At 47.1% G+C, this 15,528-nt stretch overlaps 1 protein-coding gene across 1 annotated transcript; it reads right to left on the bottom strand.

Annotated features, from left to right (window-relative positions):
* Positions 1 to 4,402: 4,402 nt before the first annotated feature.
* LOC108927518 (uncharacterized) lies at positions 4,403 to 14,229 on the bottom strand. Its single transcript, XM_018740888.2, has 13 exons — positions 14,140 to 14,229; positions 13,891 to 14,037; positions 12,677 to 12,811; positions 12,197 to 12,388; positions 11,204 to 11,369; positions 10,876 to 11,059; positions 9,935 to 10,032; positions 8,578 to 8,886; positions 7,697 to 7,804; positions 7,135 to 7,314; positions 5,819 to 6,108; positions 5,198 to 5,421; positions 4,403 to 5,090 (listed from the first exon to the last, which is right to left on the bottom strand). Exons 1-13 carry the CDS (start codon positions 14,227 to 14,229, stop codon positions 4,460 to 4,462), a joined length of 2,754 nt encoding a protein of 917 aa, XP_018596404.2. The 3' UTR covers positions 4,403 to 4,459.
* Between the last annotated feature and the right edge of the window lie 1,299 nt (positions 14,230 to 15,528).

The following is a 15,528-nucleotide window of genomic DNA, read 5'->3' as shown; positions in this document are numbered from 1 at the left end:
GACTGAGCGGAGATCAACCCTACATGCACCTCCACTATTTACTGTGCCACTGTGCTGTCTTGCGTGCAACTCAGAGTAAAAAAAAGAGCATTTAGCATCAGGGTAGGCGCTTTAGATGCAGACACGCGATTGTCCAAGCACAGCTCGTTTCCCAAAGTAGCACCACTTTTCGCAGATGCTAACAGCACAAGTAGCTGCATGTAGAAGTAAGTCTGATAGGAAATAGACGGGTGACTGTAAAAGATGCTGCGACAGAGGTTGGTGCAGATTTGACTGTTAGGCAATCAGGAGAGAAGTGGGTCTGAAACATATACGTTTTGAGATCCTTTCTGAATACCGAACGGGATTCAGCAGCTCTGAGGGACAGAGGAGCTCAAGCTGCCACGCTGAACCCATGGACTTTCGATTTTGCTCTTGTTCTGTGTGTGGGACCACAAAGCAGCCAGAGGTCGGGTACATGGTGGGTGTTTCTGGTGAAGAAAAGCACCCGCAGTCTGCGCAGAGTGACAGTGTTGCAGCTGAACTGACTCATAACACTTGCAGCAACTGTGTGTTCTCTTTTTTCATTTTTTAGTTTACACATTCTTTATGTGCAAGTTGTCAGTTCCTACTTCAAAACAGATGGAAATATTAGAAAAGGGTCAGTTTATGTGGTTCTTTTTAATTTTGCAGTTTTAGAATTACATATGGCTCGATGGGACAGCAGAAGATGTTTGAGCATAGAAATGATATGTCATTCCATTTAATATATTAATACATTCCATATTTAATATATTTCATTTAATTTTGGGACAGCTGGTAGTGTAGTGCTTAGGGCTACTGCCTTTGGCTCCAAAGGTTGCAGGTTCGACCCCCCCCAGCTGTAGTACCCTTGAGCAAAGCACTTACCCTGAATTGTTCCAGTAAAATTACTCAGCTGTCTAAATGGGTAAATAATTGTAACATTAAGACTGTAAGTCACTTTGGAGAAAAGCATCAGCTGAAGGGATAAATGTAATATTCAAATATATTTTTGTCAAGTTGCACACAGTACTTGACGAAACCAATCAACTAATAGCCACATTTTTGTCAGTTAAAAAAAAAAAAATCCTTTTTTTCAAACCCGTGTCTCCATCACACACAGAGCCAAACAACGTATTTGAGTAGCTGAGGGACGGCGCTGTTAGTTTCAGGGAGCTGCACTGTACTTGAGAGGTAAAGAACAAGGTAGGTGGTAATGGACGAAGTGCAGTCAGCTTCCTCGCTGCTATTGGGACACCTTTCTCAAAGTCATATTATTAATTTGTTTTTCACCTAAATATTAATAGGCAGCTAAAGTAAAGGTGGTGGAAAAAGAACTTACCTCACATGAGCTTCTTTCTCCCAAAATACCGTGGTGATGTCAGACAGGTTATGCACCAAGCAAAAGGTCCCCAGGTCCCCTGTGTGCTTCTAACTTTGCGCTTGTCTTCAGCGTGCCGTCGCTGCCGTGGCCGCGGTGACTCAATCCGCTTGCGGCTTTTGTTTCCTTCCTCCCTTTCGCTCACTGCCTATACCTCCTCTTTGCCTGTGTGGGCGACCTTTACATCGCAGGTTCACAGCCCGACTGCGCTGCAATTTTCCATTAACAAGGTGAGTAAAGTCCCTGGAGGAGGAGTACCTACTCATAGCGTGTGTTCCACTGATGTATGGATGAGTGAGCCAGTGTAAGTAGTGTATCTAGCGGTGTAAGTCACCGCGGTGAATAAGGTGTGTGGGCTCATAACACTACATAGTTCATTGGAAGTTGCTTTGGAGAAAAGCGTCTGCTAAATAAATGTAATGTAAATGTACATTTGTATCACTCTGGGAGTGACGACTGACACAAGTCTGTCTTTCTCTCAGCACATCGAAGCCACAACCCGGTCCTGCAGATGCATCCTGCATAACACCTGCAGGATCGTCCTTACCTCACTACTGACTCTGCCCAACTACTTGTCCAGGCCGTGGTGACATCCTACCTGGATGCTACTGACATCAAACCTCTGCAGCTGATAGAGAATGCTGCTGCTGCACGAGTTGTGTTTGACTTGCCGAAGCGTTCCCGCGTATCTCCTCTACTCGTTTCTCTGCGCTGGCTTTCCATAGCTGCCCGGATCAAATTTAAGACCCTGGTTGTTGTCTACAAATGCATCAATAGAACTGTTCCCAGATATTTACAAGACTTGATCAACTGCTACACCCCAACCAGACCCCTTCGCTAGTCTACTTCTGCTCACTTGGCGGTCCCACGCACGAAAGGTAAAGAAAGCATGGAGGTTCTCGGTTCCGGCTTTGTTGCAGTGGAACGACCTCCCCCTGTCACTCAGAACTGCTGAATCCTTGTCCGCATTTAAAAAGGGTCTGAAAACTCACCTCTTCCAGACTCACTTCGCCCATCATCTCTTAAGTTCATGTAAGGTGTAAATGTTCATGCACCATAACTGTAAGATGGTGCCCAGATAAACCTTTACACAGCTACTCCTGTAATGTAGCGTAAATGTTTATATGTATCTCAAAAAAAAAACAGGAAGCTGATCAGAAATCGTCGATACTCTGCAAGTTTTATGCAGCTGCTCGTGTGATGAACATTGGTTCATATGGCAGAAAGAAACTAACTGTACTTAAGAATCACACCTCTTTCTCCTAATGTAATGAACACATTGTATTTTTGTTGAGATGTAAGTCGCTTTGGAGAAAAGCATCTGCTAAATGGATGCATGTAAATGTACAGGAACAATAATACTAGAGGAATCACAGAATTCCTACACTGGTTACCGTGGCTGAAACAAACCGAGCAGCAGAACCACTTTACACCTTGCAAAACTGAACTCCGGTGTAACAAAATAGAAAATGTGGCAAAACATCTGATGTCTGTAATCAAAATATTTCGAAATGTTGAAATATTGTCATATGTTTGAATATCCCTCTCCAGAGTACAGGCTCCCCTCTTATAATAAACAGAATTTAGACTTAGAAATAGAGAGAATAGAGAGAATTGGTACCACAAAACTCACATTATGGCCTATTAAGACACACTGATGAGAGCAGACAGGTCAGTTCTAAACACTCGGCCTGTTGATGTTGAGTAGCACACACCTCTGCTCGCCTCACTCGTGTCATAGGTGTGTGTCGCAAATGACACCTTGTGAATAGTTCTGCAGAGAGGGGTTATGAGCATTACGAGTGATGCCGTGACATTCCCAGAACAGCCCTGTTAGGTGGTGTTACAATAATGCTATTCTTTATTTCACACCATACACCTAAACACATCTTCTCAAAACACTTTTCAATAAAGGAGAAAGATATGCACTACGACTCCAGAGCAATATACAATAAATTCGATAATTTTTAAGATCCGACTCTCAAAGACTACAGAGAGGTTAATGAGGATCCTGAATTTCTGCAGGGCGGAAGGAAAACGCTTTTTCATTCATTTAATCATTAATATGTCTCTAAATGACGCTGAATGAAAATAAACAAGCATAATAATAATCTCATTTCTGAAACATGCTAATCTTGATAATTCTCGCAAACTCTCTTGCTAATTCTCACTAAAACGTGCTAATTCTCGCAGTCTGCTGTGGTCCATCTTTTTCTTTTTTAAACTGTGTGCAGTTTGCACTTTTCTTCGTCGTCTGAGGCCGTGCTGCATTTTACTGCATTTTTCATAACAGCGGTTATTATTGCTAAAATTTAATTCCAACTAATTCAACAGTAGGGGGCGCAGTGGCACAGCGGGCTTGGCCGAGTCCCGCTCTCTAGTGGGTCTGGGGTTCGAGCCCTGTTTGGGGTGCCTTGCGATGGACTGGCGTCCTGTCCTGGGTGCGTCCCCTCCCTCTCCAGCCTTGTGCCCTGCGTTGCTGGGTTAGGCTCCGGTTGGCCGGGACAAGTGATTTCAGTCAATGTGTGTGTGTGTGATTCAACTGTTTTCCTGTAGATGGTGACAATCAAAGTACCCTTTACAGGACATGCATGGTAGACACTCTCCTTCCATGGTTCATGACGGACTTCTGACCATAAGTCACAGAGCTCGGTAGCGCACACATAGTTCACATAGAGGGGCTGCATCCTTTTGCACAACAACTAATTAGTGATACACTGATTTAAAAAAAACAATTCTAATAACTCAGATGAAGACATTTAACTGCTCTGCAAGATTAAATTAGCTGCAGTAATAATAATAATCACACACTGGCTGAAACCACTTGTCCCAAGGAGAGTCGCTGTGAGCCAGAGCCTAACCCAGCAACACAGGGCGTAAGGCTGGAGGGGGAGGGGACACACCCAGGACAGGATGCCAGTCCATCACAAGGCACCTCAAGCAGGACTCAAACCCCAGACCCACCCGAGAGCAGGACCTGGCCAAGCCCGCCATGCCACCGCGTCCCCCTCTAAAAATAATAATAATAATGATGATGATGCTTCCTAAAGTGCCAGACAGATGTGTTCCGCTTTTTATTTAAGAATGACTGTCAGGTGAGTTTTGGTTCTCTGTGGAATTGTGGGTCGGGTGGGTTTTGATTTTCTGCTCAACTGAGGCCAAGATAGCTGAGCTGATGCCATTCCCTTCCAGACTCAGATGCTCCAGGGGCCAATTTGTTCTGCTGAGCAGTGCTTCCGCGATGGCCAGACCTCCTTCGTCCCCAATACTGTTATTGTCCAGGTCAACCTTCCTCAGACCTTGGTTAGATACAAGCATTTCGGCAAACATCTGAGCCCCGCGATTGCCCAGACCGCTCTCATCTAGGATGATGTGGATGAGCGAGTCGTTGGTCCTCAGGCTGCTGAAGAGGTCTTCCCAGGCCGTCATGTCAGCATGGGCGGTTTGGGCCAGACCGAGGTACCGCAGGTGTGATGTTCGCCTCAAGTAGGCTGCCAGTGCCCTCAGGCCTTCGCCCTTGACTCCGTTGCCTCCCAGGTCCAGTTCCACAAGGGAAAAGGGTCTACGAGCAGGGGCGGACCCACCTGAGGACCACGGAGGACACTGACACTCGGCATCCCCGCTCCGCACTCGGTGCCGGTCCTTGAGCTTCGTCAAGCCAGCCAGCAGAGCGCAGACTCCAGGGTCTCCCAGCTGGTTCCCAAACAGGCTTATAGAAAGAGAAATGGACGAGACGTCAACACATCGCATGAGAAATGAAGATGCGAGCGTGAAGGCTCTTCGTGAGATGAAAGCTTTTGCCTCATTGTGACTCACAGGAGACCTGTAACCTTACGCTTGACCTCCAGGATGTCAAGCAGGATCTCGACTCCGGGAGGTCCAATGTGATTCAGGTTCAGGTTGATGAGCATCACTTCAGACTGACTGCTCTTCAGTGCAGTGGCAAGGATGTCCAGCAGCTCATGGGTCAAGCCTGTGTTCCTCAGAACCAGCTGGTCCACTTGGTCACTGGACTGTAACATGGCTGCAACAGCGTCCACCTACCGGAAACACATATATTTAACGATGTGAAGTGAACTATGACCTGAATTTACTACGGTAAGCATATTCATACCGCTGTATGTCATGATTGGTGCAGATGGGTAATGTGACACAGACAGGAAGTAGGTAGCACAACACATTTGGCTTGGAAAGCGTGAACGTGTCCATCAGTTTCCAGTCAGAAGTTTGAGTACACTGTCAGGAAACCGGGTTCTTTCGCAAAGATTTCCGCCGACAATTTTGATCAGGAAATCACCCCCCAGGTCTTCCCGGTTGCTCTGCTGCAGTTCTCAGAGACGTACGACGCTTATATGTTTGCTTTGCTTACACTTTTCTGTCCAAGAGAACATCTCAAAGTGAACACGACTCTGACTTTCACACACATTTTGCCCATACCTGCTTTTGAAGATCTTGGTTCTTCTCTGTTGCCTCTTGGCCAACTGTCAACATGACTCCAGCGGGACCCCTGCCAAGACCTGTAACATCCTGCGAGGGATGATCTGCATCCCTGACCACATTCTGGAGCTGTTCCTGCTCCTCTTCCATGATAATTCTCCGGGGTGACCCATCTGAGGATGCCCACTCATGACCTTTAGGCTTCAGCAGCAAACCAGGGTCGCTTTCCAGCCCGACACCATCTTCCAGGCTGCTAAGTGGAGCCACGGTGCCACGGAGAGACACCTCACCTAGACGAAACAGCACAGTTTGGCTGTTTCACTTTTGTGCTCATATTCGATTACAAAAACACACGATGCTTCAACCTGTGAGAGAAAATTGTATCTATTGTTTCTTTATTTTTCGTAAGGACCTTTGTTCACCTTTGAACTATGAAGTAAGGATTGTTTGTGGTTGCTGCAGAAATGTGTGGTGCGAGTGATAGGGCTGCGTTTGCAAGGACACATTATAACTGCACCCGGTCTGCTGCTGTGAAATGATAAGATAGCAACACCGTGTGAAAAACCTTCCAGTGGGAAAGAAGGAACTAACCCCAACACCTCCATAAAAGGAACACACAAAAGAAGAAGTTATAAAGTGATGGCATGGTGGCACAGTGCCTGGGTGGTGTGAGAGAATGTGGGTTCGATCCCCGTGCGGTCTGTGTGGAGTTTGCATATTCTCCCAGTGTCTGCGTGGGTTTCCTCTGGGTGCTCTGGTTTCCTCCCGCTGTTCAGGTTCCCCCATAGTGTGTGAGTGTGTTTCACTGATGCATGGATGAGTAACCCCTTGTAAGTAGTATAGTCACCTTGGTGAATAAGGTGTGTGGGCTAGTAACACTACAGAGTATCTGTTGCAAGTTGCTTTGGACAAAAGTGTCTGCTAAGTGAATAAATGTAAATAAAGACTGAACTAACAGTTGTTACTAACATCACCTTGTGGTGTATCTGTATTCTGCTTACATTTATTCATTTAGCTGATGCTGTTCTCCAAAGCAACTTACAATGTCAAGGCTGAAATTACCCACCACTGGTTAATTTTACTAGAGCAACTGAGGGTAAGTACCTTGCTCAAGAGTACTACTGCCACAGATGAGGCTTGAACCTACAACCTTTGGATCCAAAGGCAGTCGCTCTAACTACTACGCCACCAGCTGCTTGTCTTTGGTGTAACTCTGCCAGGAGGCTCGCCCGTGCACACATTTTGCATTAAAGGTTTATGTAACCTGAGGGAGAAGTTGATGTTGTTCTTTTCTACCACAAACCACACTGTACTACCATTGGCAGGGCGACCAAAGTCTTCATCGGTCAAGTGCTTCCTGGCCTTCTGGGACGATCTGTTCGTCGTGTTTTGGAGTCCGCTGTCGCTCTCTTCACTGAGCTCCACCTCGGAAGTGGAGTCGTGCCCACGGCAACGCAGGAAGGACAGCTTCTCTACGAGACGTTGCCTCTCCTCCACTGAACAGACACACAGCAGCTTTAAAACACGTGCGACAGACCAGATGTTTGACTGCGGTCCTTATCAAACAAGTAGTTCGCTACTCCCATCGCTGCTTCATGGCCTCTTAATGATAAGTGATAAAGCCCAATGAATGTGAACAATCTGTTCTGATCTGCTACTAAACAAACCCCCTTGAGTCATTACCTTGGGGGTCTCAGAGTTCATCGACCTTCCGCTATCAGCTCCAGGACATTATTATATCATGACCACTATTAAATTCCGTTATACTTTCAAGTTTATATCTGGGCTGCAGCCATCTAAAGGTGTATCTAAAAGTGTAGTATGTGTGGAGGCAGTTTTCCTAATTGCTGTAAAAACATGGTGCACTTCCATACTCACCACTTGCATGAAAACAGCTTTGTTTTTCTGCACTTCGTCCATCGGAGATGCCAGTCAGACTAACCCAATTTTGGCCGTTCTCCATCTCCCCCTTCTCCTTCTGCATGGCTAAAGACAAGTCCAAACACCGTGTCCAAATGCTATACTGAAACAGGACTGACTGATGAGCTGCTGCCAAACGCTACAATGAGATTATTGTTCAAAAATGTCATTTTAAATAGGTAAAAACTGTAAATGAGAAGTTGAACATAGGAAAATACACACACTGGCTAAAACCACTTTGTCCCAAGAGGAGTCGTGGCGAACCAGAGCCTAACCTGGCAACACAGGGGGCAAAGGCTGGAGGAGGAGGGGACACACCCAGGACAGGACACCAGTCCATCACAAGGCACCCCAAGCAGGACTCGAAGTCCAGACCCACCAAAGAGCAGGACCCGGCCAAACCCGCTGCGCCACAGCACCCCCTCATAGGGAAATAAAAAGCCAAATCTATTTAATAGATTTCCTGGAGTACAAAACAAAAAAAAAAAAAATCTGCCTCTAGGGATCCAAGTGTCAGTCACTGCCCCACCCCACCCATCCCTCTAGCCATTCTAAATAGAAAAATAAAGAGTGCCAGTAGTAACAGCTAATAGAAGCAAACCTGTACCACTATCTATAACATTGGCACGGTCACCAGAAGCTTTAAAAAAAAAAAAAAAAAAAAAAAAAAAAATCAATGGCCATGTACAGCTGATCTCGTCCACCACAACACGCAGCCATCAGCGCCCATCAACACGGAGTGCTGGTGTCACAGCCGGTCTCATCAGCTCTCGTCAAATCAGCACGTTTTTCCTGCCATCCACCTACGATGCCCCTCTGCCCACGTGGCCTCGACTCACCCAAGTGCGTCTTTGGGCTCCTGGACTTCTTCTGATGAGCGCTTCGCAGATCCACAGCGGGAGCCTCAGCTTTTTCTCCGAGTTGATGCGAGGACCGATCAGGGGCCGGTTGCTCCGCTCCAGTCGACATCCGCTCCTCGCCAGCGTCTGAGCTCCTCGCGCTCTTTCCCCGTCTGTGGCGTTTTGCCCTCTGCTTGTGCAGCTCTGACCCTTTGCCACTGCTGCTGAGCTCCTGGCTGTCGCTGGACATGGCACCGGTGCCCTTGGGGGACTTTTGCATCTGCTTGTGTAGTGGCTCTGGTTTTCTCACTGCCATAAACACAGGTGAGCAGCACCAGCTTATAACAATAAAAAAACAAAAGAGGGACATGTTAGAAACAGAGAGCTCCTGCTCTATTTCAATTCAGTTCAGCCAACCTTTACAATCACTTGTCCCAAAGCAGGGTCACGGCAAACTGGAGCCTAACCAGGCAACGCGGAGCGCAAGGCCGAAGGGGGAGAGGACAGGACGCACCCTGGGTGGACACCGGTTTGTCGGAAGGCAACCAAGCAGGCATCGAACCCTAGACCCACCACACAGCGGGCACTGCTCAAACCCACCACGCCACAGTGCCACTTCAGCTCAGCTCAGTTCAAATCAAATTAAATTAATTTTTACAGAGCACTCGCCACACAGCGATACAGAGTGCTGAAGAAAGGATCAAGAGACATAGTAGTAGCAGTAATTTTTAAATTCCGTAAATTGTTCAGTGATGTGTTCTGAGTCTTTAGTTTCAACTAATCAGTCGCGTTTCACTAAAATGATCAGGAAGTGAGGGAAAAAAACAGCACGCTCGAGGACTGGAACTACCGACGTCACTCTGCAATACTTACATTCATTTATTTAGAAAACTTTTTTGTCCAACGCGACTTCCAATGAACTCTATGTAGTGTTACCAGCCCACACACCTTATTCACCGCGGTGACTTCCACTGCTAGATACAATACCTACACTGGGTCACTCATCCATAAATCAGTGCAACACACACACACTATAGGGGAGCCTGAACAGCGTGTCTTTGGATTGTGGGAGGAAACCAGAGCACCTGGAGGAAACCCACACAGACACAGGGAGAACATGCAAACTCAACACAGACTGAGCAGGGATCAAACCTACATCCACTTGCACCACCCAGGTGCTGTGAGACAGCAGCACGACTCACTGAGCCACCGAGCCACCGTGCCACCCACTTCATCTGACTTCATTTCATAAGTGAAAGTGTTTTACCGAAATCACAGGAATGAGGTGAAAGAAAAAAAACAGTGAGACATTTCTTTCCTTGGAACAGGAGCCTCCGCTTCACCCCTTTGCTCTCACCTCTGTCGGAGTTGTTCTCCATGGAGCCCTGGGAGTTCACTTTCCTTCCATCCTGGGGCAGCTCAGTGGGGCTCTTAGCCTCCTGGGTGGTTCCGCACCTGAAAATGCGTCACAAGCTGTTAGACTCAACCAGTTCGCTGAGGTTAAACCGCGCAGCTGCACTCTGTTACCCTTCAGCACACAGCTGTCTCAACGAATCAAATCAAAAAAAAGGTTCTTTTCATTTTTACCATTTTTTACCTTGCTCCAGCTCAAGTGGAAAGTGGGAACAGCGGGGCTGTAGAAGAGGAGGGAACAGCCAGCAAAGAAATGGATGTTCAAGCCACATCTCTGTTTCGGGATGAATTTCGGGTGATCGCTTATTACTAATGAAACTGTGTGACATTTTCACGGACACTCTTTGGAGTTTTGTTGCATTTTAACTCTGCTGTGAGATGTTTGGTTTTTTCCGAGTTGATCGTGTACAGGTGTGTCGTCGGTCAAGGTGTCAGTGTCTTGCTGACGGCTGTTAGGTGCTGCATATGATCCATAAGAGTTATTGTTGGGTGAAAGGTATAGTTTTGTGTCGTGCTACGTGGTGCAAGGTGAATTTCGGATAATTTATTTGCGAAGGACGGCTTTGTGGATGTGATGTTGGTTTGTTTGATGAAGGTTTCGGTATCGTGATGGTTACTGTGTAAAGTATCTTGCGGAGATATCTGTGTTTTAATGCTTTATTCAGATTCAGTAACTTTCAATAACATTACTATCTACCTAATTAATTAATTTAAATTATCTGTGTCTTAAATGCATCTCTATATATGTTTGTGTGTATGCATGTTGTGTATTATGTGGTGCTACAAGCAAAAGAAAATTTCCCTCTGAGATTAATAATGTTCCCTCCCTCCATCCATCCATCCATCCATCCAACCCTTCTCCCACAGTTTCTCACCTGCTCTCACCTGTGACAAGGACGCCCTCCACTGATCCCGGACACTCGGAAGGAGCTGCCTCTGCCCTGCTGGAACTCGGGTATGTAGCCGAACTCGCAGCACGAGCTGACCTGGAAGGCCATGACGCCATTGACATACATGGCAACGCTGAAGGGGAACCCCTGGTGCCTCCTGGAGATGAACTGGAACTGTTCTAAGGGACGGCGAGACCACAGTAACTTTCACTCTGATGTTGGGGAGGTGGAGCACAGGAGGTGATGGAGACCCATCACAGACGTCCATGTGGGCTCTGCGCCTGCGCTGTGGCCGTACCCCTACCCCACGGTGCTGTCCCTACCTCCTGGCCTCACGCAGCCCTTAAAAACGCAGATGTTCTTGCCCTGGCTGATCTGTTGCATCATCACCATTTCATCCGGAGATGCTGTGGACAGTCCCTTCCCCAGGTACGTCATGGACACGATGATGCCGGACTGTCTGATGGCCCTCGGGGGATGGCAGCATCCCTGTCGGGAGGGAAAACCTCACTGGGAACCCGTGTCTGGGGGATCCACCCCAAACCAATGCAGATACTGCTATTATTAAATATCACAGCAGTGAAGGCAAGGCCTTTGTCTGTGTCGTCCCACAATGCACTGCACCTTGAGCTCTTTTCCACAAAATTCATCTTTTGTTTTTGCTGCAGCTCCCTGCTTATTCATGCTATTAATCCGAATGTTGTTCACTGAGTGCGATTTTATTGTTGTGTCTTCAGTCATCGTTACCGTTCAATAACTGTGGACGAGATCGATGGTGGTGTTGGTCCCCTTTTTTCTGTCGAATACGCTGGAAGGATCCAGTCATGTTTTCCTGATGACTCTACCACGGCTCTGTACTTTCATTACTGATTACTGTTATTAACTCTCATTGAGCTGAAGTCATTGTCCAAAGCAACTTACAATGAAGCAGAATATTTTCCCTGAAACACATGTCTTTGGAGTGTGCGAGGAAACCAGAGCACCTGGAGGAAACCCATGTGAACATGCAGAGAACACGCAAATGCCACACAGACTGAGCAAAACTAATATTTTGTGGATGATAGCAAATACATTCCTTCATTATGATGTTGCTGAACGGACAAAAATACTTACAACAGTGAAATGAAGAAAATCCTGCATTAATTATCAGCAAACAGTGACCATCCATATATTTTGTTCACGCCAACTGATCTTTTCATGTTTCCATCATATGTGTAACGTTCTGCAGCACGCGGCAACAACCGTCGTGATTCTGTGCTCTTGTTCCTGCTCACCCGTAAACACAGCTTTGAGCGCGCGCTGGGGTTCTGACCTACCGGCCTGCTGACGTCCTGGCTGGTGACCAGTGAGGAGAAGGAGCCGGAGCTGCGGCGTCTGCGGTGCAGCTGGATGGAGGACTGGTTCATAGCGTTTCCCATAGCACGCAGGCTAGGCCACTGTGGTGCGACTCCTCTCATGAACATCCTGGTGGCCCTGCCTTTTTCTGGGGGCCAGGTTACAATGCCCACCTGAGGACATGAGCAGATGTGGGTTCAGGCCAATAAAACCCGTGGAACAGTGTACATGTGTCACACCACTTCATATCTGTTATAATCAATGGCAAGACCAGCGAGGATCTGCACTTGTGTGATGTATATCACCCAGCATTTCCCACCGTATACCAAGCAAAAGGTAGGAACGCGAAAAACTAAAAGACTTCAAGTCCGAGGCAACCGCGCAGTTGAGGCTGAGCTTCTCTAATACCAGGAGAAGATGGATCGTTTAACACCTAGTGTGAGACACAGAAGCAGGAGCACCTTGGGGATCTCCACCATGTTTGGGTCCTCCAGCAGAAAGACTCTTCTCCTGCCGTTGACCACACGGTCAAGGCTGAGAGGCTGGACACAGCTGGCCTTGGGCGTCCTGCCCTCTTTTCGGCATTGAAAGGGACTCTGCGGCAGGAAGGCACTTCCGGTCAGCTTGGTTTAAAACTCCTAGACAACACTATATTATATTATTAAATTGATATGCCATGTAGTTGAATCCTACTCGTAACATGCGGGTGTTGTTGTGTATTGAGTGTGGTATAAAACCAGGGATAAGTGTTAATAGGCCACTCTTAATAGTAACGTGGGTTAGAGTTTGGTTGGCCAGGTGATATGTATAGAAAGTGAAGGAGAGTTGTTGCTTGCACGTGGTTCAGTAAAAAAAAGAGAAAACATAATCCGTCGTGTCTTATCTTTATTCGTGTTCGAGTGTAATAAATACACCTGCAAGACACGACACAATGCAACGAAATTATAGTGGTATTCCCTGAGTTCTTTAGGCAACAATATAAAGCATACACAATAAAAATAGAAAATTAAACAGTTTAAACAGATAATAAATGCAGAAATAGATAATACAGTACAATACAGTAAAAATCAGTGTGTGTTCAGCTGTTTCACAGCTCTGGGAAAGAAGCAGTTTTTTTATTCTTGTGGTGTGGGAGTGAATTGTCCTGTATCGCCTTGCATGGGGGGAGCAGTTTAAAGAGGTGGTGTGCAGGGTCAGTAGGGTCCCTGATCATTTTGGAGGCTCTGCTCTGACATCTGCATAGATAGATGTCTTTGACTGCTAGTAGCTGTGTGTCGATGATGTTTTGAGCCGTCCTGATGACCCGTTGCAGAGCCTTCTGTTCTTCTTTTGTGCAGCTGGCGTACCATGCTTTACCACCACTCTCCACTGTACACCGGTAGAAATTCACGAGAAGATCCTGCGGCAGTCTCGCTCTCCTCGGTCTTCTCAAGAAACAGAGGCGTTGTTGTGCCTTTCCAATGACAGTAGACGTGTGTGTGGCCCAAGAGAGGTCTTCCGTAATGTTCACCCCCAGGAATTTGAAACTGGGGACTCTCTCCAAAGCCTCGCCATTTATGAGCACAGGACTAGGGTCAGTTCTCCTTTTCTTCCTAAAGTCCAACACAATCTCCTTTGTCTTCCTGGTGTTAAGAATGAGATTGTTGACGGAGCACCAGGCTTCCAGGTTTCGTACCTCGTCCCTATATGCCGTTTCACCATTGTTTGTAATCAAACCAATGACTGTCGTATCATCTGCGAACTTCACAATGGTGCTTGTTGCGTGGGCAGGTAGAGAGTCATGGGAGAAGAGTGCATACAGCAGAGGACTCAATACACATCCCTGTGGAACACCAGTGTTCAGGGTGAGAGTGGAGAATGTGTGCTTTCCTAACCTGACATTCTGGGGATGGTTGGTCAGGAAGTCCAGAGTTCAACTACAGACGGCTGTGCTTAGGCCTAGGTTGTGGAGCTTGTACACCACTACGTTGGGGATGACCGTGTTGAGGGCTGAACTGAAGTCAACGAAGAGCATTCTGACATACGAGTTCGGCCCATCCAGGTGCTCGAGGGCAGTGTGGAAGATGAGGCTGATTGCATCCTCTCTTGAACGGTTTGATTAGGCAAACTGATGCTGATCCAGAGTGGCAGGGATGACTCTTTTAATATGTGCCAGAATCAGCTTCTTGAAGCACTTGGATATCAAGCTGTAAGTGCAATCGGGCAATAGTCATTCAGGGAACTCACATTTTGCTGTTTGGGAATGAATGATGGTTGCAGTTTTGAGGCAGGTATGGACAACGGCGCTGGTCAAGGAGAGGTTAAAAATGCTGTCAGTTGGTCGGCGCATGCGCAAAGTACACGGCCTGGGACACCCTCAGGACCAGCCGCTTTCCTCGCATCGAAACCGCACGGAACCCTTCTAACCTTGTTAGTGTCCAGTGTCGGCGGTTGATGTTGGTCAGGTGGCGGTGTAGGCTTATCCGTTTTCCTACTACAGTTCTCTTTGTCAACGCGGACAAAGTTTGAGATAAGTTCCTGTGCTATGCATAGATTACTGTCTATAGGCAAATTATCGATCCCTTTGGAGTCTGTGAGAGCTTGTATGCCTTGCCACATACATCAGGGGTTGTTGCTGTTTTTAAAAGTTCCCTCAGTCCTGAGTTGATGGTTGAATTTTGCTGCTTTAATGCCATGCTTTAGATTAGCTCTGGCTAAACTATAGGCTGGGGGGTGCGGTGGCGCAGTAGGTTGGCCCACGGTCCTACTCTCCAGTGGGTCTGGGGTTTGAGTCCCGCTTGGGGTGCCTTGTGATGGACTGGCGTCCCGTCCTGGGTGTGTCCCCTCCCCCTCCAGCCTTACGCCCTGTGTTACCGGGTAGGCTCTGGTTCCCCGTGACCCCGTATGGGACAAGCGTTTCTGAAAATGTGTGTGTGTAAACTATAGGCTACCGTGTCACCTGTCCTTTAAGCAGCATCTCTGTTTTGGCAAATTCCTGGTCTCTCTGGTCATCCAGGGTTTCTGGTTAGGGAACACATGGGTTTTTTTAACTATGGTAACGATCTCTATGTGGTCGTTAATGTAGGACAGGACAGATGAGGTGTATTGCTCTAGAGAGTTGTTTTCGGCAAATACTCTCCACTCTGCGCGCTCCGAACAGTCCTCTAGCTGTAACATTGCACCCTCAGACCAGACTCTAACCATTTTGCTCGTTGGTTTAATCCTGTCAATGAGTGGCTTGTAAACTGGCAACATTAACAAGGAAAGATGGTCAGACTCTCCTAGATGGGGGCAGGGCAGGGCTTTATATGCATTATCAACATTTGTGTAAACA

This window comes from Scleropages formosus, chromosome 21, assembly GCF_900964775.1.
Source record: "Scleropages formosus chromosome 21, fSclFor1.1, whole genome shotgun sequence".
In the NCBI taxonomy this organism is placed as follows: Eukaryota; Metazoa; Chordata; class Actinopteri; order Osteoglossiformes; family Osteoglossidae; genus Scleropages; species Scleropages formosus.
The sequence above is the reverse complement of the archived record's forward strand: the minus strand, read 5'-3'. Positions and strand labels throughout refer to the sequence as shown.